Genomic DNA, 27438 nt, shown 5'->3' with positions numbered 1-27438 from the left:
AAGTTTTGGTTACCACCGCCAAGCCATCGTGCATTGCCGTTTTACAATCAACAATTTCCTGGTCATTATTATTTGTGCTTAGATGATCTACGGATGCGAGCGTTGGTCGCTTACTATGGGCCTTATTAGAAGGCTCAAAGACACTCAGCGATGGAGCGAATTGTGCTTGTCGTTTCTCTGTATGATCAAATCAAAAATAAGGAGATCCGCAAAAGAACCAAAGTCACTGGCAATGTCACAGGTCACATGGTGGTGGAATTGCGACCCGCACCGAATTGTTTTTATTACTTTGGCTTACTAAAATTGTCACTAAATTTTAGCGATTAATTAGGTCATTTCCTTCTAACTAAAACAAGGGTTTTATTTTGTAACTTTGAAACCAACCATTCCATTACGTTACGCTCAAATCGTCAGATTTTCGAAATGTCCAGTTTTGCATGTAATGTTGAGCACGCCAGTAAGCCGACGCGTTGCAGCGCGAGCTGGGCGGGCGCGCAGCCGGCGCTGGCGCTGTACTCCAGCGAGCTGAGCGGCTCGGTGGTGCTGGCGGACGCGCTGCCGAGCCGCTCGCCGCTGCTGCGCTCGGCGCGAGCCGCCGCCGAGCACCACTTCCCCGACGTGGAGACGCAGCTGCGACACATCACTGACGCTATCACGGAACCCGTGAGTGGCTTTGGAAACTCTTGGAAACTCTTTGGTTGTCACAACAGTGTAGAATAGAAATGTGCCTCATTGGTCCAATAATAAGCTGGTTCGGCCGCGGACAATGAGGTCCACGGTCCAAATTCCTGGTCAGGCTTAAGAAAAATCTTAATAGCAGCCTGAAGTTGGGAAGTTGTTTATTTCTTCCTGATTGTGTAAGTGCCGTAGGCTCTTTAATGGGACCTCAACAGCAACAGGAGGGTTTGGGCGAGCGCAGAAGCATCGCCTGATGGGGACCGAAGGCAGAAGCCGACTAAATGGGCGGAACGACTCCCTAAGGGCGTCTGCCCTGAGACTCGGACTTCGGCTTAGAGGGCTGTTCTGGTAGGGTGTTTTGGCATGAGTATATCGATCCGGGCGCCCCCGAAATCATGAGTCCACGAGGATGACAAATTCCATTGTTCTTCAAACGCCGGTAATGCATTTGCTACAAATATCTTCTTCACTTGGTCACTTAACGTCAGGTGGCCCGCATGCTAATGTGCTAGTTTTCGCCGCTAAAAAATCGATTAAAAAACCCAATTAAAGTTGAGATTATTGTTTTCGAATTTCGTAACTCGACTACATTAATTCTTTTAACTTTCTACAATACGTTTAACTAGACAATATAAAAAATGTACTCTGTCGAGTAGGTACATTTTAGAGTACAACTCTGTCTCTATCTGTCGATAGTTATCTTGCTCGCTCTCTTTCGTATGTAACGTCTCTCGTCTTGGTAAACTGACTATGTTTCAGTTAATTTGTCACTCAACAACTTGTTACCTGTGGTCTATACACCATATTGATCGACCCTTGTTGACATCTCGGGGGTAGGTGGAGAAACGCAACACGGAGCGCCAGTCGAGTCGCGAGGGCGAGGGGCGCGAGCGCGGCCGGGCGCGCGGCGCGTGTCGGCTGCAGGCGGGCGACGTGTTCGTGACGCGGCACAGCAACCTGGCCGACGCGCACGTCGTGTTCCACCTCGTGGCCGACGACGAGTCGCTCAAGAGCGGTGAGTGGCGAGTGTGGCGGGGGAGTACCCTCGGACGTGAATGGTGGCTACATACACGTCATATGATACATAGCACAAACAATATCCTCCGAGTCTACCAATAAGTGTATCAGCAACACGTCAAAGGATATTGAGCCCAAACAATATCCTCCGAGTCTACCAATAGTTTCAGCAAAACTTCTGGATATTGAGCGCACACAAACGTCTTCTCTGAGCCATCAATAGGGATGAAGTTTGAATATATTGATTTTTATGATACATTCGGTTACACTATTAGCATACTCCTAATTTATATACAATTTAAAAACAGTCATCAACTCTGTTATGTTTGGCAGGTGACATGACGTCCCGACACCCCGCCATCCTCGGGCTGCGCAACATCCTGAAGGCGGCGTGCTGCAATGACGTCACATCCATCGCCTTCCCGCTGCTTCTCAAGCACGAGCTTACAGAGGTAGGTTCCTGACTAATATATTAACAACAGTGAAAAATAGTATCCTACATACTAAATATCTTTAGTAATATTATAAAGAGGAAACACCCTACCCTACACCTACCCTAGCCCTACTCTACCCCTACCCCTAACTTAAATTATGGAGTAACTTCTGTTTTCCCAACACTTCCCTTCACTGCTCTGCTCCTATTGATCGCTGCGTGATGAAGTACACCTGCCCAGGATTATGAAGAGATGAAAAGTATACTATAACCTGCCCAGGAGTATGAAGAATAGTTGTACGAAGTTTCGTTAAAGTCGAGAATTTTTGTTTCTATATCGAACATACATACAGACAGACAGACGAAAATTTTACTAATTGCATTTTTAGCATCAGTATCGATCACTAATCCCTGGAAATATATTTCATGTATAAAATTTACCTCTCTACGGATTAATTTTAAGTATAGAAAGCCAACCCAAACAGCCTTCCCAAAAATAGAAATATGCCAAATGTGGTACAGAACGCAGTGTTTACGCAGGAGATGACGGCGGCGTGGTGCATGCGGCGCGCGGAGCTGGTGCTCAAGTGCGTGAAGGGCTTCGTGCTGGAGGCGAGCGGCGGCGGCGGCGCCGACCTACGCACGCTCTGCGCCACCGTGCCGCCCGACATCCGCCCCGCGCTGTTCGCGTCGCTCGCCGCGCTGCTGCCCACCATCTTCAGGGTGTCCGGCCCCGTGCGAGCCAAGACCACGCAGTGATCTCTACTCTGACCCCATCGTGACACCTATAGCCACGCTGCTATCCACCATCTTCACTAGGAGGTAGATTTTTCCACCAAGTGGACTGACATCAAGCGAGTCGCAGGGATTCGCTGGATGCAGGCGGCTCAGTATCGTGATGTTTGGAAGTGCCTACAAAAGGCCTATGTCCTGCAGTGGACGTCCATCGGCTGATATGATGATACTTTCACTTATTAAATCTTAAGTAAAAGTACTATGTAATATATGAAAATTGTATTTTGTAAAAAACATTCCTATTGTATTAAATAGATTATAAGAATAAAGTCTAATAAATAATTCTGTTTAATATTTCATTGAAATACCTATAATCTCGTGCAACCTTTAGTGCCTTATAATACTAGCGGTTGCAAAGCGGAGCGGACGCACAGCGAATGCGTCGCGAACTCGTCGCGAATGCGCAGCGAAGACGTCACGGAAACGTGGCGGATTCGCACCGTTTCCGTCGCGGTTTTGTAGCGAATTAACAACGTACAGTACATTCAGTAATAAAATGTATTATGAGAAAGAGAGGTTTTATTTATTAAAATTTAATTTAAAAAATCAGATTTCTGACTAAAAAAATTGTTGTTTATATTGTTTGTATTTTTCTTTTCAAACCAAACATCGCAGATTCATTTTTCGTCTACTAATATTTTTAGTTCGTTATGACGATGGATCTAAGATTTGAAAAGAAAACTTTGCGTAGGTACGATTTCGACTACTCGATCGTACATCGTACAAGAGCCAAAAAGCACTTTAAGCCATCGGTCCAGGTCATTGTTAATAACGTCTGAGAGTTATTGTAGAAACTGTTTAACATTATCACTCTGCCCGCCAACCCGCAGTGAAGGAGCGTGGCGAGCCTAAGCTCTGCTGACGACTGCATACACGATTGCTCATGATATCCCATAAAAACGTTTTTTACTTTGTACGAGTGTCCTAAATTTATATTTTATCCCCGCATTTCCACGGGAAAGGGAAACCGCGAGAAATACCATCACCAAAATAATAAGACCATTCGTATTCATAATCAAAATTTACTTATAAATGTCAAATAACAACATTTTAAATTTACCCAATCGAGACAATTGTGTTTATCATTTATTAATATGTCCGTGACAAACATATTAAAAATAATTAAACTATTTAGCACAATACAAATCAATCTAAATTATAATCGGTTTCAATTCTTATAATCAACATTTTCTATAAGCTAATTTAAATTATAGCATTGTTGTGTATAGAAAATAGAAATTTACATCAAATAATTGTTCAGTTGAAAAGGAGGATAGCAGTATGGAAAAAAATGTCTTTTATAAAAAAAGGCGGAGGAATATTCTCTACGGAAATATCGCTCTTTCGTCCTATCGCAACGAAAAGAAATCGGTTCTGCCGCTATTGGTCAACTTTGTCTTTTCCTTCCTACTGCGACCAGTGAAGAGATACAGGGTGCTCGGGAGTATTTCCCATAACTCTAGGGTTATATTCTTTAAGAAAAAATAATGAAAAATGTCCAAGGAACAGGTGTTCTAAAATTAATACTTTCAGAGTATAAAAATATTTCTTTTTTAAAAAGATCTTAAAATCGCATCCTTATATTAATACCTAGCCAAACTTATTAATTGATAACTATCATGAAGCAGCTTACTAATGAAGTGCCAGTTGCAATATCTCGTCGATATCGACAGTTACCACTACGATTACGTATTTTAAGATGCAAGGATAGATAAAGGCGAGTGTTACATGGATAATTGGAATTATTTGAATTACTTTGTATGAAAACTTAAAAAAATCATTTTAGTTGAAAAATAGTTTTACAGTACGATTTCTATAAATGGATTTGTAAATACCTTGATGTTTACAAGTCCACTTACCTTCTTGTATCTGATGAGTCTTGATGTCCACCTTGATGTTATGGGAAATACTCCCCGAGCACCCTGTATAGCGATTTTTACTGAGACAAACGTAGACAATTATCTCGCGGCAACTCCTACACACAAAGAAACTCACTAAAGCGAGACTTCATACTAAACAAAAAACAAAATTACACCTCGAATTCCTAATTTGTACTAAAACTAGCGTAAATTACAAATATATCAATGTTAGTATACATTGAAGTGAACAGAAATTAGATTGTAGAGGAAAAAGGAAATAAAGAACAATTTTTTTTTTTAATTCTTTACAAGTTAGCCCTTGACTACAACCTCACCTGATGGTAAGTGATGATGCAATCTAAGATGGAAGCGGGCTAACTTGTTGGGAGGAGGATGAAAATCCACACCCCTTTTTCCTATTTTGTCGGTAGGGTGGTAACTAGCCAAGGCCGAAGCCTCCCAAAAGTTACACCTGGACCAATTAAGAAAACCTCAAGTGCCAGCGGCCCAGCCGGGGATCGAACCCAGGACCTCCGTCTTGTAAATCAAGTCAAAGCCGTCAAAAACTAGTAAGTAAATTATATTTACCGACTTCGAAAATGAAGGAAGTTTTTTAATTCGATTGTATATTTTATATGTTATTTTAAGAACAATAGTAATTATTTTAATCTGAAACATAAATCCTGTTCAAACATTACTACTCCTGTCAAAGGAAATCAAAAAAATTAAATAATAATAATAACAAAACTAAATGCAGACGTCCAAATTGTTTTCGAATGCTGCGTTTCTTATGTACCTGAAAATAAAAATACATACAATAGTAAAATTTCGAAAGTACAGCAAAAAAAAAAATTTATATCTATACTTATAATAAAACTGTAACAAGTCAAATTCTGTACAAAAAGACAATTTTGTAAAAGTAACAGGGTATCTGCGACCATTACTTTCGGAGCTACAGGGATTTAAAGGGTCAGATTTGCGGCGCTGCCGCGGATCCCTGAAAAACGCTCCATACAAAATGGTACGAATTAATGACGTCCTAGGTAACATAATGATCGTTAAATTTGTATGGGCTTTCAAAGAAAGTTACTAATATCTTTGTTATTTGTGCGTTTATGTTTATAGTTCACTTATTACAAAATGACACATTTAATGTAAGGAAGCTAAATTACGAATGTAATGTACGAATTTTCATCTAATTACGATAAAAGATTTTTGTAGATTTTGAAATTTTATAATCTCATTTGTTTTGCAAATATCCAGTCAATCTTTGCTTTTTATGTATAAATTAGTTAACATTGACCTTATTTACCCGAATGTATCATAAAAATCAATATATTCAAACCTAGTCATCATCCCCATTATATGAATCACTTTATATGAAAACATGAAAAAAATTTTTAGGCAAAAAAAAATGTTATACAGTTCGGCTCCCAATATGTGGACTTGTCAACGCCTTGAATTTATGGGAAACACTCCGCAACACCCTGTATAAGGAGGCAAGCCCAGTAGTGGGCAATGAAAATAGACTGCTAATGACGATGGAGACACTCACCTAGTAGTTTGTACTGTATTCGCAGATTTCTTTTTCACTGTTATCTTCTGCGCGTGCGACGCTCTACCGGTGGCTCCACTGAAATGTTAAAAACACAATTCTAATTAAATTTCATTCAATTTAAATTTAGAGCCGTGATAGCCCAGTGGATATGCCTCTGCCTCCGATTCCGGAGGGCGTGGGTTCGAATCCGGTCCGAGGCATGCACCTCCAACTTTTCAGTTGTGTGCATTTTAAGAAATTAAATATCACGTGTCTCAAACGGTGAAGGAAAAACACCGTGAGGAAACCTGCATACCAGAGAATTTTCTCAATTCTCTGCGTGTGTGAAGTCTGCCAATCCGCATTGGACCAGCCTGGTGAACTATTGGCCTAACCCCTCTCATTCTGAGAGGAGACTCGAGCTCAACAGTGAGCCGATTATGGGTTGATAATGATAATTCAATTTAAACCGTTAATTTAATGTTGGCACTTTTTGACACCTAATTAAAAATTCTCTGAATGTGATAAAATAATCAATTTTGAGTAACCAGTGGTGTACTTTGACTTCGTTCGGATTAAATTGTATAAAAAAAGATATAAATTTTGTAACCTCAAAGTTTGTTGTTTTGTACAATTTTAAGGTACCTCAAAGGTACCTCCGATTTATTGTTTTATGCTGATTTAGGTGCTTAAATTTAATTATACTGGAATCCCGTTAAATGCACATATAGTAATTACTATACTTTCGATGTGAATATAAAAGTAATCATGGTGATAATAAAAATTGAAATGCCAAATGTAGTAAACAACATTCATCACGAAATCTTGAAAACCGCTTGATGTATAAAGCTAAAATTCGGCAGGGAGGTAGTTTATAGTTAGTAGGTTTCCACTAAGAACGGATTTTGCCATAGGGCCGGATTAAAGAGGTCTATAATAATATAATTACCAAGTGCGACGGCGGCGCGCGTCGCTCGAGCTCTTTTAGGGGGCGTTTCTGCAAAAAATACCAATTACTTTATATATAATTGAAAAAGTTATATATTTATTCAACTAAAGTATAACATACAACAGCCGAAACGAGCTCCGATTCCGGAGGGTGTGGGTTCGAATCCGGTCCGGGGCATGAACCTCCAACCTTTCAGTTGTGTGCATTTTATGAAATTAAATATCACGTGTCTCAAACGGTGAAGGGAAACATCGTGAGGAAACCTGCAATTCTCTGCGTGTGTGAAGTCTGCCAATCCGCATTGGGCCAGCGTGGTGGACTATTGGCCTAACCCCTCTCATTCTGAGAGGAGACTCGAGCTCAGCAGTGAGCCGAATATGGGTTGATTATGAATGAAATGAAAGAGTTGCAAGTCTCCCATGTACTATAGCTTGGCAAGAGAAGAAATACAGAGAATTATATGTTACTCAGCGAAGATGTAGCTATATAATAGTGAAATCTTTTTAAAAATCGGCCTAGTTGTTTTTGAGTTAAACCCTAACAAACAAACAAAAATCAAATCAATTTTAATTTAGAAACCGAGCTTGAACTGTTATTTTACGACCGCACACAACAATCAAATCATATTAAAATTTATTTATTTAAATTAACTTAGTTTACAAGCACTTTCGAAACGTCAGGTAATAATATTTCGACTACTCAAAATCAAAGTTACAAGGGTTTCAAACGCGCCGTGCTTCGAGAAGAGCCACAACAAAAAAGGTGCTTGGAGGCCATTGGATCAGCTTCCACCTTCACACAGGAAGTAAAACTATTATATTATAAGATTCCTATTAAAAAGAGCAACTATTGAGTTTCTTGCCGGTATCTTCTCAGCAGAACCTGCCTTCCGAACCGGTGGTAGAATCTTTACAAATAGTCAACTGACGTGTCAAAAGTGCTTGTAAACTGAGCCTACTTGAAATAAATGAATTTTGATTTTTTTTGAATTTTCAAACTCAGTGGCGTGCATCTCATAGATGCAAAAGTGCCCTGCCTACCCTGAGAACTCATTACGAACCTGTATTGCGATAGGAATTTTCCATTTTGTACCTATAGTGCAGTACCCTAGTTAATAACCCTGTGAACGCCACTGTCAGTACATTTCAAAACATTGACTATAACATACCTATAGCGACCGCCTCGGCAGTATCAGCTTTTCGCTTTCTGCGCGTATTTTTCGTATTTTGTTCGGGCGCCACTTCTGCAAATTAAAGAAAATATAAAACTACTAGCGGATGACCGCGACTTCGTCCGCCCTTAGACCTCCTTTAAAAACTAAAATTTTAAAACAAACTCATAACGGGGTTTTAGTTTTTTATTCTATTATATTTTTTAAATTTTTTGTCATAAGAACCTTCTCCTGACAATATCATTCACATAAAAAAAAAATTGAATTCGGTCCAGCCGTTCACGCGTGATGGCGTGACCAAGGGATATATGGATTAATTTTTTTATATATACAATGATAATTGTATACTATAGATCGGTTACGTCCCTACAAAATCACCGCAAAAAGTGATCCGAATAATAAGCTACAACACTGAGCGCACACATGTACAATTATGTCTTTAATTCCATTATATATTTATGTACTTATATGTGCATAAATATATAATGGAATTAGTATTATTTATTAGTATGTATATAGTTTTTACACTTTCTGATCACACAACTTGTAGATGATATTTAGGTATAAGTTGTTTAAATAACGTTCGTTGTTGTAAATAACGTAACATTGAGATGTGGAAATTTCGTCTTTTGAGCGCCTCATTTTTCATGACCTAGTAACACATCTAACAGTATTTAACATCATTGTGTACATACCTATGGCGGCCGCTCCGGCAGTATCAACTTTTCCCTTTCTGCGCGTAGGTTTCGTGTTTTGCTCGGGCGCCACTTCTGTAAATGAAAGTAAATACAAATACACAGATTAATCAATAATATACAGATGGAGCGTACGGAACACGACGGTGTCGTAGCCGCCGTTTGTTTTTTTTATGGGTTTCACCGACTTCAGTACGTTGCTTGTAAAGACTCACTAGCCAGACCTGGATCAATTAAGAAAACCTCAACCAGCCCAGCCGGGGATCGAACACAGGACCTCCGTCTTGTGCCACGGAGGCCGTTAAAACCGTAAATGTTAAGTCGCGAGGGGTATACTAGTTAAAGCGTAACAAACTTTTGCATATTTTAAGTATAATTATATACTCAGAGGCACAATTATCCGCCCACTTTAATATACTCGCGTCATATTAAGGTGGGCGGATAATTGTGCCTCTGAGAATATTATTATACAGAAACGTTGCATAGTCAATTTAAATTTATAAATAGTTTAAAAAACACGCTTTTAGCATGCACCACTACAAATATTGGATTTAAGTCACGTGACTATTTTTTTTCGTATTCCTGACAGCAAACCCTTTCATTTGATATCCATATCATTGGGGTGGATTTCAAACAGCCAGTCCGCCATCTTGGGGGGCCGCCATATTCATCATCAGAACTCAGAGCGTGTGCAAAATTTCACCCTAATCGAAGACCGGGAAGTGGGTCAAATTAAGATTCCAATATTTGATTTTCTTACACAGTTAGAGTGATTGGGAGGCCGCCATATTGGATTTGTAATGACGTTTCTTAGCTAGTCATGTATTGTCATCAGAACTCAGAGCGTGTGCAAAATTTCATCATCCTAATCTAAGACCGGGAAGTGGGTCAAATTAAGATACCAAGATTTTCTTACATATCACAAGTGAAGCTAATATAAAGCGTTTAAAAAAAATACTGACCTGTACTTGTTTGTTTTACTTGTTGTCTTGTTGTTGTGTTACTTGTTGTTGCTTCAACAACAGCTTTCTTGGGGCGACCGCCGCGTTTAGGGACATCCTTCGCAGGCGCAGCCACCTGTTATTAAAAAAAATATTGACAGAAAGACATAATAATAAGGTAGTTGACTCATATCAAATTTAATATAAACAATATTAATTTCGTGTAGTACATGGGATAGGGGTTCGAAATATATCGATATCAATTAATAAAAGTAAAGGATTTCTTATAAAACTTAATTTAAACATCACAATTTTTTTTTAATTTTCTAAAGGTTTCACGATTGTCAAGGAGACGCGTGATGTTTGTTTTTTTTAATGGGTTTCACCGGCTTCAGTATGTTGCTTATAAAGACTCACTCTGGTCACTCTGTGGGATATAAAATGATGATTATGAGTGTACTAACCTTTTTCCCTTTATCATTTTCAACTGGAGGTTCATTCACTGTTGCATTTCTATTTCTTCTCCCCCTAGAAGAATCAGCTTGAGTCGAAACTTCAATCTTCTTTTTTTCAACAGTTTCTCTACTATTTTGCTTGTTCCTAGTTCTTCCGCCAACTCTTTCTTTCTCTTTTTGTGCCCCACTTGTTTCGCCTCCTTTTACTGTATCTTCTGCAGTTTTCTTCCCCTTTTTAGCTGTGGCTTCTGGTTTACTCTTCTTACCTTTGTTCTCATTGGTAGCTTTATCTTCACTCTGCACATTTTTGCCTCTTCTGGGGGGTAGTGTTTCTTCTTGGAAAGTTACTTTTCTTTTTAATCCTCGGCGTGTTGCAGTTTCTTTTGATGTTGTAGCTACTGGTTCTGAATTTTTCTTTCTTGTGTTTTCTGTGCTCTCAGATTTTGTTGGTGCTTGCCGTCTGTTCGTAGCAGGTACAGCTGCAGTATCAAATGTAACATTCCTGCCTCGTCTATTGGGTAATGTTTTTGGTACTCCTTCAGTAACGTTTTGTTTGACAGTTTTTCCTTTGGGTTTTTGTACAGTTGTAGTCGGTTCGTTCCTTGCATTCCTTGTTCGGCGAGATTGTTTTTCTTCTGTATTTGATTCTGGTACAGTTTCTACTTTTTGATTGCGACGCGGTTTAACTGTTTTCTCAACTTCTGGTATGTCATTACTCTGGGGACTAATATTCTGTTGTTTAGGTTTCAATTGTGTAGACGGTTTTGCAATAACTACAGAATTTCTTTTAGCTTTGGCCCTGGTATTTTTTGGTGTTCTGGGTAAATCTTGTTTTAGGGACTGTCTTTTTGTAGTTTCAGTCTGATTTGTTGTCTTAGTGAATCTAGTTTTTCTAGGAGTTGAAGTTCCTTTAGCTGTTGTCTGTCGTACGGATCGAGTTTTTATTGGATTTTCTTCATTTTTGTCGTCAACTTTTGAAGTTTTGGGACTTAAAATGGGTTTTTTCTTTGATATCACTAATGACGCACGATTTTTATTTCTGGTGTTAGTACGCGAAGCGCGAAGTGATGTTTTTGGCAATGATTTCCTAGGCGTAGGTTCTTTGTGTGATAATTTTCTCTGTACTTTAGTTTGATCTTCATCCCTGATCGATTTTAAAAGTTCTCTTTGCGATAACCTAAAAGTAAATGAGGAAAGGTTAATGTCATTCATGTAGCAAAATTACAAATAATTAAATACATACATGGCTAAAACTCCTGAATTGTAACAACAAAAATATTTAAAAGTATAGAATAATTATGACTCCAATATTTTTTTCAGAAATACGTTAACAGCATATTCAATACTGAAAATTTAGTTAAGTTATTTTATGTGTTTTAAAAGGCCATGTAGTTTTCTATTTAGTTATTAGCTATGTAAACATGCATAATATAAAAGAATACTAACACTGCGGTAACGTTGGCTATAGGTGACACGCGACCAAGTTCAGAGGCGTTCATGGTGACATTCAGTTTACCCTTCACAGGAGTCGAATGCAGGACTACTCTCTTTTTGATTGGCAATCTCTGTACATTGCTCCGTCTCAGCGCTTCAACTAGCGACCGTTTTTTGATAGGCACTGTGTGGGTGCTGTTGTTCTCTCTTTGACTGTCTTCTACGTTGATACTTCTGGTCATTGTTCCGTTGCGAGATCGACCGATCAGTAGGGGGGCGCTTCCTTCTACCGTGTCAGTCGTTAACTTCTGTAGTTCCCGAGTCAAATTCGACTTTCTGTCGTCTTTGTGCACGCACTTCTGAAGCTCTTTCTCCAACCATTCCTCTACGTTTTCACTTATAAGACTTATAGAGTCGTGTAACGATTTTGCGTTTCGCTTACGTTTCGGTTTGGCCACTTTCGTGAAGCTTTTCGATTTAGTGTACGACCTTATTGGTGGTTTGCCAATCAACTGGTCGAATGTGGAATCTAAATCATCCGTTTTATGGAATAGTTCTTCTACCCCGCTGAGGTCGCTCAGGTTATTCCGATCGACAGGTTCTCTGTACAGTTCTTTCACTCCCCTAACATCAGAGAGCTTGTTTCTAGGTGATCTGACACGTAAAACACTCCTCAAGCCCGAAACGTTCCGCAAATCGTTGGAACCACTATTTTTAAACAGAGCTTTAACACCGTTAACGTCTTCTAATGTATTTTTTGGCGATTTTTGTTTTCTCGCCGAGCGAAACAAAGATTTCACTCCCGATACGCGTTTCAAATCATTCTTTGGGGACCGAGCGAACATTTCTTTCACTCTGACGTCACTCAAACTATTTCTCGGTGATCGTCCAAACATTCGCTTCACTCCCTCTACATCGGTTAAATCATTTCTTATAGATCTTCTAGCACGGGGATTATTTTCTGGCGATTTTTGGAATAATCGTTTCAGACTAGTGAGGTTCGGGCTGTTTTCGGGCGTGATCAATGGACTGACAAACACGTCTGGGGTGAACGCTTCTGTGTGTTCCATGATAGTGTTGTCCGGAGTCCTGTCCGTGGCGGCCATGGCATCCGTCGGTGCAGCGACGTGGTCGTCTTCAAATAATTTTGTTCGTGAAAATTCCGTCATGCTTCGGGACAGTTTCCTTTTTACCGGACTATTGAATAACTGCTTTACAAAATCGGATTCGTCGTCGTCAAGATTATCTATAATAGAGCGCTTGGATTGTGGTTTTTTGGCAGACGAATGTTTATTTTTAACTGCCTCTTGGATCAGTTTGACGCCACTTTTAGGAGTCGTTATTTCTTCGTCTTGAGACAAAGTTTGAGAAGCATCTGAAGGTTTAACGGATGTTTTTTGAGCTCTCAACGATCTTCTAGCGGTTTCTGTGAGCGAACTGGATTTTATACTCGATCTAGTTTTAATGGATTGTCGACTAGTGCCTCCGATAGATTTACTTTGCGAAGTTTGGGATGACATGGAACTCTGGCTCAAACTCCGCTCCAGTAAATTCTGAATGCTCAACACCGGCGTAGTAGCTTCTTCGGGGCTTTGTCTATTTTCAGGTGTATTAATACCGTTTCCTGTATCAGGAGTATCGGTTATGGTGATGGCCTTTCGGGATAAGGGACTCGCTAAACTCGCTTTGCTAATCCTCCTGGAGGATTTAGGTGACGGGTCGTCATCGTCCATAGACAACACACTGTCATTAATGCGCGATCTACTGCGCGAAACTCTGGACACTCTGGTACTGTTTATAGATATTCCTGTCTGACTGTTCTCCGGGGTGGTCAGCGAGGCTGACCTCCTCTTAGTGACAGTAGAGTTTCTAGAACGAATGGAACTTTGTGACGAGTTTCTCGTTCGAGAGTTTGGCGATGGATTCGGAGCCTGTGATTTGTCAGCATAAGGAGTGCTAGAAGTGAGAAGAGATGAAACATCAACTCTGGTACTTCTGCCCGTTCTGGGCGTGGCGAAAGCCGCGGTGCTGGCCTCGGAACCAGCGGAGCCGTACACCGACCTGTCAGACCCAACCGAAGAGTCCATCGATACCAAATCTACAATGGAAAACGATTCCAGATTCTGGTGTGGACTAAGCGATGCTGTTTTACGGGTTGAAACTAAGGAGGTATAACTTTGATCTGTGAAAGACTTTGTCGTCCGGCGGGAACGTTCCGAATTATCGAAGCTTTCCAGAGCTTTATCAACTATGAAACTTCCTCGCGAAGATTTTCTGTGGCGAGGTGATTCTGGTTGGGACTGATTTGGGGATTTAGTGCGCCGAGGCGATCGCTGATATGAGATACTCCTCTTTGACGGACTATGTACGTAGGTTTCTCCGAGAGATTTCTCCATAATCCTGCTACTTCTGGAGAGCATAGGTCTGGGCGATGGAGATCGCGAGGAGTCCGAGTAACGCAGAACGATGTCTTCGTCTGGAGCGACTGCCTTGGAGCTGCTTCCGGTTGTTTCTAGAAGTATGACGTCAGATGGTCTGTCTTCTGGCTCCAAGTTGCTCAAATCGAATTTTATTGATTCCGTTTTTCTTGCAGTCTTTTTGATACTGGACTTCTTAAGCGCAGATTTCGTCGGCTTAGATAGGATGGGCGATTGTATAATTGATGACTGTAGAAAGAAAAATTAAGTAAGTAATTATAGCTTATTATTGAAAATGTTTATTGATGTTCATATGTACTCGATCGTGCCAAGTTTCAGTTGAATTCATCGAGTATTTCGGAGTGATACATTTTTTTTTAAATGTTTGTTTTTAACTTCATTGTGTTGTTTCAATTTTTAATAGACTAGCTATAATGTGATAATGACGTGATAAAAAATTGGATATTCTTAATAAAAAAGCAATAAAACTTATACAAATCATTTGTTTAATCCATATACTTGACACTAAAGGGGGTGGGTTATAACAAAAGAATGGACCAACAAACATCCTGGCAACATGCAGAATAGTAATCTGCATGGCGTTTTGAGTTCAAAACTGAATTATGCATACTCACATCCTCACAACGCCTGGTATATGCCGTAGGCATCGGATTCGCACCACGACATATCTCGAGACGAGACAAAGATTCTCGTCTCGAGATTTGTCATGACGCACGACATAAGCATTCAAAATATGTTAAAAAAAAAGTATATTCTTGATACTCACGCTTGCGTCCCCAGACCCGTTTTCCAAATCCTTGACAGCACCTCGTGGGCTGGACCTCTTAGGCGTCACTCCTAGAGGACTCACTCCAGAGATGTTCCCTCTGCTTTTAGGCCTCACCGGGCTGGGTCTCTTCACAACGAAGGAAGGCCTGGCTTTGTGTGTGTGACCTCCGGTCATCCGCATGATCGCCGCTTGCTTTGTGTGGTCTAGAGATGAGAGAACCCAGTCTTTCAAACGGCGCAGGAATGCAAAGAACATTGTTTTTTTTACACAAATCAATTGTAATTTTCAAAATTCATTCGTTTCTTTTATAAAGAGATTTTTCACTGAGCAAATATGTTTTTCTGATAATGCCACCAATATAAACTTCATAAATTAAACAAACAACAATTATAAATTCGATTAGGATTGCAATAGGGACAATGACAGTTTTGTATATAAATTAGGAGTATGCTAATACTAAAGCAATTTTGTAAAAGTAACAGGGTATCTGCGATTATTACTTTCGGAGCTACAGGGATTTAAAGGGTCAGATTTGCGGCGCTACCGCGGATCCCTGAAAGACGCCCCATACAAAATGGTACGATTTAATGACGTCGTAGGTCATAATGATCTCTAAATTTGTATGGACGTTCAAATAAAATTACTTATTTCTTTGTTATTTGTGCGTTTCCGTTTATAGTTAAATTGTTGAAAAATGTCACATTTAATGTAAGGATGCTGTATGAATTTTTATCTAATTACGATAAAAAAATATTAGATTTTGAAATTTTATAATCTTATTTATTTTGCAAATATCCAAACAATCTTTGCTTTTTATGTATAAATTAGTTAACATTGACCTTATTTACCCGAATGTATCATAAAAAAATATCTTTATACAAAAACATGGTTTAGCAGAATTCGTGTTTTTTTATTTTATATTAGAGTAATAATAGCTTTTAAGTAAGTAAGTTATTGTTAAGCTCCTGTATGTATAAATCAGATAAATAGTCACACACTATTTATGTAAATTGTTTTTTTTTTGGTAAGTAGTTAATTAATATGTTGTGACTTTTTACAATCATTATTAAGATTTGAAATAAAAAAAAATTCTTAAGCACACTTAAATAACATGAAATTTATTTGAAATGGTAAAAAATATTTTCATTAAATTAAATTCGTATTAGCGAAAACGAATCGACTACAACAAAAACTCGAGTCGAATGCAACATAAACTTCAATCGAAACTTGCTTCTAAAATATATTCCACAGTGAATTAGCATATTATCGCAATTGTGCATTACTGTATAGACCATCGATTCCCAAAGTGGTCCGGATGGACCCCATCGAAGACTCGGCGAGGGTCTACGTTGATGTGACTTAAAAATGGGGGTTCACGATTCGTAAGTGGGGGTCCACGAAAATTTAATCGGTTTCATACCGAATGGTGAGTTTTCTAAATAAAATAATTGAACAAAATAACTTTTCCCTAGACAATTTAACTTAATGTCATCTACTCACACAACAATTAATGAGTTATTTAACTAAGTAATCAATTCTCACTATTTTTTTTAAACAATTATTTTGCGGTGGCAAACGTGAATCTCATCATCACATTTTTTGTCAAGTTTTGGATAGTAGTCCAGCAGGGGGTCCACTGGACCCAGTTAAATTAAAAGTGGTCTCTGAGAAACAAAAATGTTTGGGAACCTCTGGTATAAACTTATGGTGGCAGTATCTCTAGACGTGTAATGTAATCAGTAATTACTGCAGGTTATTAAACTTGAACTTGAACATGTCACTGACAAACAAAGATTTTAAATACTATTAGATATGTTACTAGCGCGTCGAAACTGATGCGAACAGAAGTAGCTAATTGTCTTAATTTCATTTATTCGTATTGTAAACAATGAAAGTTATGTAAGCAAATAATATTTAAATATTGTCTACAATGTCGAGTTGTGTGATCAGGAGGTGTAAAAAAAAACATACATACAGCCGAACGTAGAACCTCCTCCTTTTTGGAAGTCGGTTAAAAACTATATATACATAAATAATTAATGTAAGTAAACACAAAATTGTGAATGTGTTAGTGTTTTGTGATTTTTTTAATGAATTAGCTATTAGGGTTTTCTTTTAATAAAACATGACAAACACTTAAGCATTTGGTTAAAGTTTAGTGTTTATGTAACGTCATGAAACCAGATAAAATATAGCCCATCATGGCCGACAGCCAAAATACTAAAAAAAAGCAATTTTGTAAAAGAACATGTTGTGTTTGTGTATCTGCGATAACTTCTTTCGGAGATATAAGGACATCTTTGCGGCCCGGTCTGGGATCGTTTAAAACGCCAAATACGGTCCTATAGTGACGTCACGTTATGTAAGACTATTAGATTTGTATGGGCGGACAAACGTAATTATTAATATTTTTGTTATTTGTGCGTTTATGTTTATACTTTGACGGCCTCCGTGGCGCAGTGGTATGCGCGGTGGATTTACAAAACGGAGGTCCTGGGTTCGATCCCCGGCTGGGCAGATTGAGATTTTCTTAATTAGTCCAGGTCTGGCTGGTAGGAGGCTTCGGGCATGGCTAGTTACCACCCTACCGGCAAAGACGTACCGCCAAGCGATTTAACGTTCCGATACGATGCCGTGTAGAAACCAAAAGGGGTGAGGATTTTCATCCTCCTCGTAACAAGTTAGCCCGCTTTCATCTTAGACTGCATCATCACTTACCATTAGGTGAGATTGTAGTCAAGGGCTAACTTGTAAAGAATAAAAAAAAAAAAAAAAATACTTCTCATAATGAAAAATGTCACATTGAATGTAAGGAACGTAATGTATGATTTTTCCTATTTTATATTAACATCACGACAATCTTCGTTTTTTACGGATTAATCATTTAAGACCTTATTTTCTCGAATATCTCATAAAAATCAATATACTATAAAGGTATATTTGACTTGACAGCTCACCTATCTTAGACGGATCCTGTATCTTGGTGACTCTCATCTTGTGCGCACTCTGCGCCTTCCTCAGCAAGGCGAGTCTCAGTGAAGTGCTCTTCTTAACACGAGGCTCGGAGCGAGGCAAGGCGCGAGGCAAGGCGCGAGGCTCGGAGCGAGGCAAGGCGCGAGGCAAGGCGCGAGGCAAGGCGCGAGGCGCAGAGCGAGGCGTCTTCCGTGATTCTATCCACAAGCTCGCCTTGGTAGCATCATTGAGACCGACGTTCTTTGGACTAGAGCGCGCCGCTGGTTGCCTGGATTAGTATTAAGTTTTTCGATAACACAATACGTCAAGACAAGTCTTTTTCCAATAAATTTGAATTATTTCAAAACACCAAAAAAAAATTTAAAATTATAACGTAAAAAACCGGCCAAGTGCGTGTCGGGCCATATCCACTGAGCTGTCACGGCTACACATGACATTATTTTTAGCAGACTCCGAAGTGATTACAAAAATAAGAAAACTAATGTCAAACAAGGGTTATAATTCACAACATTTGTCAGGACAACTTAATTAACAAATCAAACTATTACCAAAATAAGACCCTAGAATGGCAGAGAATGACGATACCTTTAACCCTACACACAACGTTCACAAGTGCGTGACTCTTGAGTGAAGTCACGCACTTGTGAACGTTGTGTGTAGGGTTAAAGGTACCTTTGACTGTTAACAAACACTCCCCTTTTCCACTCAAGTCACTCTCCCCGCCTATCACAAGTAACCCATAAAGAATTACACAACAAGAGATGTGGATGGCTCGAACGCCACGAGCACACTGAAGCCGTCCGTACCGCAAGTCGTTGCAACGCGGCGATAACATTATGATAATACAACAACCTGCTGGTATCAGCTTCTTCGGCTGCAGACTCCACGGCTCCGTGTCTGGTGCTGCGCGCACGGTTGGGGCTGTTGGCAGCCACTGAGGTCAACTCTGAAACTACACGCTCTCTGTTAGGGGCCTACTGTGGCGTGCACAAGGTTCATAAGGGTAGGCATTAGGCACTGTATATACATACAGATGCCTGCTTCAGAATCCGAATAGGAATGACAGTTTTTTAAATTGTATATAAATTAGGAGTATGCTAAAATTACTAATATCTTTGTTATTTGTGCGTTTATGTTGAAAGTTCATTTATTAAAAAATGTCACATTTAATGTAATGAAGCTAAAACTACATGAATTTTCATCTAATAACGACAAAAGATTTTGAAATTTCATAATATTATTTATTTTGCAAATATCGGACAATCTTTGCTTTTTATGTATAAATTAGTTAATATTGACCTTATTTACCCGATTGTATCATAAAAATCAATATATTGTAACATAGTCATCATCCCTATTGTGTACTCTAGTTCTAAATAAATTTGTAAAACGGTGATAAACAATAAACTGTGGTTGAGTTTGTTGACACCTCGAAGTTTTAAGCAAATTCTTGAAGTCCTCACATCTCCCTCAGGATTATAAGTAGGAAGCTCATTTTTTTTAATTGCATGTATTTTACCTCTCTAACTCCTGGTTGACGGCTTGATAGGGTGTTTAACCAACATGTATTGTATATAACCAACTTGTATATTCAAGTATCTGATAATACAATATATATGTTACCGTTAAATTGTAAAATACGATAGTTTATAATCTCACTCGTGATATTATAATCTACCGTCATATTGTAAACTGAAAATACTGATTACAATTTACCGTGTAATTTTTCGGTATATTATAATCTATCGGAAGTGAAACCGTTAAATTGCAATCCTAAAACGTCAACTGTCCGAAATGCCCCTGATTGGTCGGCCTTACAGCAGACCGTTCTGTGTCCATAGAGTTAGGAATGAAACACATGTCAGTCAAATAAAATACTTCAAGAATTGTGACATCACATATTTATTTATTATACGGGTAAGATTATAAACTAACGTATTTTACGACATAACAGTGATATAATTTTTCTTTTTTTTTATTTAATTTACTTTATTGCTTTTTTAGTGACATAATTTTATATTTTAGAAGTGAAACTCACCGTATTGTTCATTGGTAGTCTGCCGCCTCTGCGGCTGCACTATAGCTACTTGCCTGGATGATGTTGAGGCTGTAAAATGACAGCAATTTCTCATCATTGTTGATCAATTTTTAAACACTGATGATGACAATTTCTGAAAGGCTTTCAGGGAAATGGCCGTCTTATAATTGGACATAGGCTAATAAAATACCTGAATATATGACAGTAGGGTTAAAACCACTCACCGGGCATGGTCGCGCGCGTGTCCTTCAGCGGCTGACGTCCGCTCCGTGTCCGCTTCTTTCCGACGACGCTCGGCAGTGCTGTAGGGAGATAACGTCATCATTATCAGCATACTTCCCACTACAGGGCCAGGCTTCCTAAAGGTAGCATTCCGATCTTGGCGACCGCGACCTGCGACCGCGACAGGATCGCACGACCCACTGCTAAAGGTAGCATTCCGATCTTGGCGACCGCGACAGGATCGCACGACCCACTGCTAAAGGTAGCATTCCGATCTAAGCTCAGACTAAATACATAAGGACTAGTATCGCACCCAAATTCACGAACAAAATATTTGCCATTTTCTAAGGAAAACGAGCTTAGATTTCATACATATCTTATACTAAACCAGCAGTTTTTGTTCGTTTTTTACACCATTTAACTACACAAGAAGGTATTCTTACGGAGGTTTTTAACCGACGGACACGATTGTAAACTATGAAACATCGATTCTATAAAGACAGTATTTAAAATCGCATAAGATCGTTGATCATATACTTTGACAGAAAAATAATGTCTTGCGAGGCAGGTCTTTATCTAATTAGTCTGAGGATCTAAGCGACCGCAACGCGCGACCGGGCTTTGTTTAGTGCTCCATACAAATTCATATAAGCAGTGGGTCGCACGGTCGCAGGTTGAGGTCGCGCGTCGCGGTTGCCAAGAACGGAATGCTACCTTTAGCAGTGGGTCGCGCAACCCTGTCGCGGTCGCCATCAGAATACTACCTTTATCAGTGTGTTATAGCGGTAAGCCTAGCGACCACGACATTTCTCTTGAAGAGAAAACTGTAGCAGGTCCAATTCTGTACATTGATATTTTTGTCTGTCTGTCCCTGTTTTTTTTCTTATTCGAAATTCACGATGAAACTAATGAATGAATTGAAATGAAACTTGGGAGGGTTTAAGACCATAATACGGAGAAGGTTATATGATACTTCTTATTGCAAAAACAGTAAGAAGGGGGTAAAATAGGGGTTGAAAATATGTATGGAAAGTCCTTCATTTTTAGAGTTACAGTTTTAAAAATTTGTTCATAAATCATGAAAAAATACAAAATATAATGTGATTCAAAAATTTTTAAAATTCAACCCCTAAAGAGGTGAAATAGGGCTTGAAAGTTTACATTGATTCGAAGTCCCGTCATTATTTATCATTCCTTGTATTTATTTTCTCTTTTTCGATTGGTTGTCTGGAAGAGATCGCTCATTAGCGATAAGGCCGCCAATTGTACATTAGTTTTTAAGTTAATTTCTTGCCTGTTATTATTATTATTGGTGTACAATAAAGTATATTTCATTCATTCATTCAAGTCGCGGGCGTCCGCTAGTTGATTAATCTGTGCCAACCTCAGACCAATTATAGAAGGACCTGTATCGCACTCATAGTCACGAACAAAATTGTCTGTCATTTTCTGAGGAAAACGAGCTTAGATTTTGTATATATCTTATACTAAACTAGAAGTTTTTGCCCGTTTTTTACACAATTCAATTACACAAAATGGTATTTTTACGGAGCTCTTTAACCGACGAACACGATTACAACTATTTAACATCGATTCTATAGATACAGTTTCTATAATCGCATTAGATCGGTGATCATATACTTTGACAGAAAAGTAACGTCTAGCGAGGCAGGTCCTATACAATAATTGGTCTGAGGTGCCAACAAAACAAGACATATAAGCTAGCTCACCCGGTAGCATGCTGGCCCCGGGTGCGGAGGCTCCCACGGGCCGGTCGTACTCCCAGCGCAGACTGCGGCCGCCCACCGCCAGCACGTCCCCGTGCTGCAGCGCGCACACGCTCACCCCCACTCCGTTCACTAGCGTCTCTCCCACCGTGATGCTGCTCACCACCGTCTGGCAATAGACCATCAAAAGTAGATATATTTTTTTTTTATTCTTTACACGTTAGCCCTTGACTACAATCTCACCTGATGGTAAGTGATGATGCAATCTAAGATGGAAGCGGGCTAACTTTTTAGGAGGAGGATGAAAATCCACACCCCTTTCGGTTTCTACACGGCATCGTACCGGAACATGTATATGCATTAAGGCGCATAAGGCAAGTTGTATCTGTGGATGCAGCAATTCTAGCGTATCATGGTTACGCAGCTTCTTTATTAAGATATGGATTGATACTTTGGGGTAATTCAACTGAAGCGCATCTAGCATTTAAGGCACAGAAACATTGCATTAGGGCTATATGTAATGCTGATTGGACGGATAGCTGCAAGCCATTGTTTAAGAAGCTAAAAATTCTACCACTTCCATGTTTGTACATATTTGAAATCTGCATTTTAATAAGAAAGAATCCAGAATATTTCAAGTTTAAATCAGAATTAAACCCTGAGTCAAGGCTCAAAAATAAATTATGTGTACCCTACCAACACTTGACCTTGTATAGGGATAATGTATACTGTTCAGCTATACGTATTTATAATAAGTTGCCACCGCACAGTTATAACATGTCATTTTCTTCTTTTAAAAAATATTTATTGAAATTATTATTATATAAAAATTATTACTGTGTAAAAGACTTTTTAAATGACAAATTCTAAATGCAACAATAAATGTAATCAGTTATGATTTTCTTATAAATTATTGACTCTTTAAATTTTAATTTCTGACATTGATTTTTAATTTTTGACTTCATTTTTAAATTATATGACATTGATTGATTTAATGTTGCATTACACCTGACATAGCATTTATATTGACATTGTTTAATGAATTCTGATAGTATATTAATTATTTTCTTATTTTAACAAAATTGAAACTATGGTGGAAACATATTGATGGTATTTATGTGATATTAAGAATGATAGATATTTTTATTTGATGTCAATTTATGCTACTTGTACTTGTATTTTTTTTTTGCTAAAACCATGTTCACCGATTTAATATTTAATTATTGGAATTATTAGTTAGTATAATATTACTTTTAATATTCATACACCTGTCAAGGTAGAAAGTATATATGTCTATAGCTTGTTCTGTAAACCTTCTGTACTTTCTCATGAATAAATGAATTATTATTATTATTATTATTATTATTAACACTAAATTGCTTGGCAGTACGTCTTTGTTGGTAGGGTAGTAATATATGCTAACTAATGTACCAATGAGGTATTTTGGTACTAGATTCTATTACTGTCTCATTTGTCCCATGGTTAGCTGGTAATCAGCTGTGGACAACGAGGTCCAGGGTTCCAAACCAGAGTAAGGCCATCAAGTAAAAATATGTTATAACTTTTTTTTTGTTTTGTTGTTTTTTTCATGCAATCAGTCGGCAGACTATGAGCAGAGGTGTTGTATGTGTGTGTTGTAGGTGTGTAATTTTATAAATCATGAGTTAATTAATTTTTCTTACAAGAAAAATCTTACAAAAACAAACAACACAAAAGTACATAAAAACCTATCCAATGATATATTGCATGTTGCTATTGGTATTTAGACAAGCTCCTATACATTTTTGCTCATTCTCCTTTTACAATTTAAACTATCGTGACTAACATTCACAGCTAAAATTTGACTAGTTTCAAACCCATGTGGGGCCTTTAGTCATGAGCTGGTTCTTGCAACGCTGCACAATCCAAACTTGTTAAATAAACAAGTATGTGAGAGCTTAACCTGTGTTGCATCAACTATTACTATGAAATAAAGAGTCATGGGAATGGGGATGATGACTAGGTTTGAATATATTGATTTTTATGATACTTTGATGATGTTAACTGATTTATACATAAAAAGCAAAGATTGTCTGGATATTTGCAAAATAAATAAGATTATAAAATTTCAAAATCTACTAAAAATATTTTATCGTAATTAGATGAAAATTCATACAGTTTTAGCTTCCTTACATTAAATGTGACATTTTTCAATGAATGAACTATAAACATAAACGCCCATACAAACCTAACGATCAGCGAGCCAACGACGTCACTAAATCTTGCCATTTTGCATGGAACGTTTTTCAGGGATCCGTGGCAGCGCCACAAATCTGACCCTTTAAATCCCAACCGAAAGTAGCTCCGAAAGTAATGATCGCAGATACCCTGTTACTTTTACAAAATTGCTTTGCTATTAGTATACTCTTAATTTATATACAATTTAAAAAACTGTCATCATCCCTATTCAATATTGTTCCAAGGTGTTGAAATCTAACACCTGGGAGGAGCTGGATGCATGTGGTGTTTGGAATTCCTCACAAGAATGTCCATCATCTGAAAATGCTAAATGTATGAAGGGTACCTGGTTGGCATGAACCACGACGGTGGCATGGTGCGGGCTGACGTTTGGCAGCAGCAGGCGGATGTCGCAGCCACGGTCACTGCCGATGGTGGCCAGACCGTCGGCCAGCGGATATGTCTTTACGTCGTGCCCGCGTTGGTTCAGCAGGACCAGACGACCACCACACATAGCCTACCTGCCAATGTACATCATATTACAGTCTATACTACGCCTTTCTTGATGAGTACTGTTTACCAACAATGAAATTAGAAATGGAGGTAGAAAATGCATGTTATTTCATAATTTTTTTTTTAATTAAGTGTGGTTTGTTTATAAAATCAACTATATAAAAATAAGTTGGGTTTTCCTTCCTGACGCTATAACTTCAGTACGCACGAACCAATTTCGATGGTTTGCATTAGTTCGAAAGGTCTCGGGCTCTATGAGGTTTATAGCAAAAAAAATTCAGGAAAAGGTAGGGGTAGGGGTAGGGGTAGGATAGGGGTAAGGGTAAGGTAGAGGTAGTTGAAAGTTTACATCAAGTTTCACACATAGTCAGTGTGAAACTTGATGTAAACTTTCAACTACCTCTCGCGGGCGTTCTGTTAGCAATTTTAAATATTGGTCCTACTCATGATACGTCAATATTTAAAATATAGGACCAATATTTAAAATCGCTAACAGTCTGCTAGTGTTATATAAAATATTTTGACCATATTTAATTGTTCTAAGCTTATTAATTTCTTTTTTATTGAATTTTAAGAACAAGTTAACTAAAATTATTATTAGGTGTGAAATGACTAGTGAATTATACCCTCGTTTTTAATTTTTTTGTTGGTAAACAGTACTCATCAAGAAAGGCTGTAGTATAAATTCCACTATCTAGGCCCAAGTTATACAGATCAGCAATTAACTATACTAAGGTCACTTGATGCGTACTGTTTACTGACAAACAAAACAACAATTATAATTAACTCGTTCTTAGATGAATAAAAATAAATTTGATTAATAATCTTAAAACAATCAGATATAGTTGATTGAATAACATTTTATAAAAAGAATATATAATATTATATTAAATATTTAAAAAAAAAATATAGACTTTACACTTCTACCTACTGATCACTTTAAAGGAGGTGCCAAGTCAGTGATCTATTCATTCAAAGCGTACCTCTCATAGAGATTTTTGTTTACCAGACTTTCTTTTAAGCCAACTGCAAGGAAGGGAAGTTAAATTATAATAGTAAAAAATCATTGACTGTGCTGTGACTCTAATTTGAAAAAAAATCCTGTTGTTCGCAATTAACCGCGCGTGCTAATTAGTAACAATGTAACAAGCTCCATTTTTGTAAGACAATTTTAAAGCTGTTAAACAGATATTTATTACTTTTTCATACTTTCACATTTATTTGCAATATCGATCGAAATCGGTTTCGGTCTCAGTTTAAAAATATATATAATATAAATAAATTAATACTTAAACTACCTACATCAAGGTCAAGTCTAGTGTCTACCTATTGTGATATTTCCCGCCACAAAAACTACACTGTGTTTGTACCATTTTACAAGCTAAATGAATGTTGTATCAAATGGTTTAATTAAAAATCTTTAAATTATTACTTATTGGGACACGTTCGAGATGTATCTATTGGAATTAACATGAAACTAAAGCACCGGGTGTTAAAATCGTTTGTTAAAAATACAAACACAATACTCACCGATAACCTCAGATGTTTACGAAGAAAACCATTCCTTTTAAAAGTAAAAAACCAGCTACTTCACTTTTATGCATACGTAGAAAATGAAAATATTCTCAATACAATTTCTAAATATATTAAAACAATAATGGCGTCACTTTTCAGCTTTGACAAGCGATTATATTCAAATCAAATTCTACGCAAAGGCAAACATGGCTGCCAATCTGCCATTGCCAAGTCGAGGCGGAGACCACAGAGCACTATGAAGTATGACTGACTACGTAGTACGTTCCACTTAGCGATCACTAAGCGATCACAACGATCAGGCTGACCACAGTTTTTGACGTTCCACTTGCTTGTGAGCGTTAAAATTTTAAAATTAAGACTTACTCAAATGGATTGGACTAAGGGGAGTTATGGACAAAGAATATACTGTCACTTGAGAGTATACTTACCTAATACACACGCAGCTATTAGAGTTTGGCTAATGATAGTAGAGACTGAAATCGACCGGCAAAATACAAAATGGATGGCATTCCCGAAAAAATAGTGCAAAAATATTTAAATAACCATATAAGAACTCAAGTTTATTAATTACAATTGAATTTTTTGTCAATATGTACACAGATATGTTTTTTTTTTAATCATTCGATATTTTTTTTAATTTACCGAGCGATTTCAGTCTCTACTTTAATTTTATACATTTTATAATTATAGTTATGGGTAATTAGATAGCGGATTTTATCCTTTTACACAGTGTGTACTGTAAATAAAACGACTTACTATAAAACATGTTTGGGGTGATAGCTGATTTTAAGGCCCACTCAAAATAACGAATTAAATGCTAGCAAAAAAAAAATTCTACAAAATAAAAAATCCTTCGGTGCAATTTAGTCCGACTTAATAAGCTGATAGATAGCTGATCGATGCTTTTTTCCTATTGGTCGTAACGTGATGTTATGTAGCATAAGAACTTTTCAACACAAAAAGAATTTTTCAATTCTAATATCGGGAACTAATTAACGTATCGAAATAATTATTTTACGAGTATTTTTTATTTTCAACGGA

The 27438-nt window shown here is 38.0% G+C and overlaps 2 protein-coding genes across 7 annotated transcripts in view; one reads left to right on the top strand and one right to left on the bottom strand.

The window, feature by feature from the left end:
• The window catches only part of LOC112054743 (protein C12orf4 homolog), a 140920-nt gene that overhangs the window by 4866 nt on the left and 108616 nt on the right, over positions 1-27438 (top strand). Inside the window, exons 6-9 of one of the 3 annotated variants that reach the window (XR_008252100.1) lie at positions 432-663; positions 1516-1693; positions 2029-2147; positions 2669-2967. Coding sequence is in view for 2 of the 3 variants with exons in the window: in XM_052889117.1 (XP_052745077.1) it covers positions 432-663; positions 1516-1693; positions 2029-2147; positions 2669-2887 (748 nt within the window). In the remaining variant the exon portion in view is untranslated. Of the gene's footprint in view, positions 1-431; positions 664-1515; positions 1694-2028; positions 2148-2668; positions 3206-27438 lie in introns of those variants that run through there. The other 2 variants (XM_052889118.1, XM_052889117.1) reach the window with 2 other exon arrangements.
• LOC112054741 (serine/arginine repetitive matrix protein 2) lies at positions 3930-26608 on the bottom strand. Of its 4 annotated transcripts, none has more exons than XM_052889109.1 (16): positions 26392-26607; positions 24695-24869; positions 22135-22300; positions 20407-20484; positions 20183-20251; positions 18997-19096; positions 18129-18412; positions 15169-15374; positions 11977-14630; positions 10540-11707; positions 10097-10211; positions 9135-9209; positions 8437-8511; positions 7269-7316; positions 6338-6415; positions 3930-5578 (listed from the first exon to the last, which is right to left on the bottom strand). In XM_052889109.1, exons 2-15 carry the CDS (start codon positions 24860-24862, stop codon positions 6378-6380), a joined length of 5244 nt encoding a protein of 1747 aa, XP_052745069.1. In that variant the 5' UTR covers positions 24863-24869; positions 26392-26607; the 3' UTR covers positions 3930-5578; positions 6338-6377. The 4 variants fall into 4 exon arrangements, with proteins under 4 accessions (XP_052745069.1, XP_052745071.1, XP_052745070.1 ...); XM_052889111.1 differs by having other exon boundaries at positions 18997-19090; XM_052889110.1 differs by having other exon boundaries at positions 24695-24865.

The sequence above is a fragment of the Bicyclus anynana genome, chromosome 24, assembly GCF_947172395.1.
Source record: "Bicyclus anynana chromosome 24, ilBicAnyn1.1, whole genome shotgun sequence".
Classification (NCBI taxonomy): domain Eukaryota; kingdom Metazoa; phylum Arthropoda; class Insecta; order Lepidoptera; family Nymphalidae; genus Bicyclus; species Bicyclus anynana.
The sequence above is the reverse complement of the archived record's forward strand: the minus strand, read 5'-3'. Positions and strand labels throughout refer to the sequence as shown.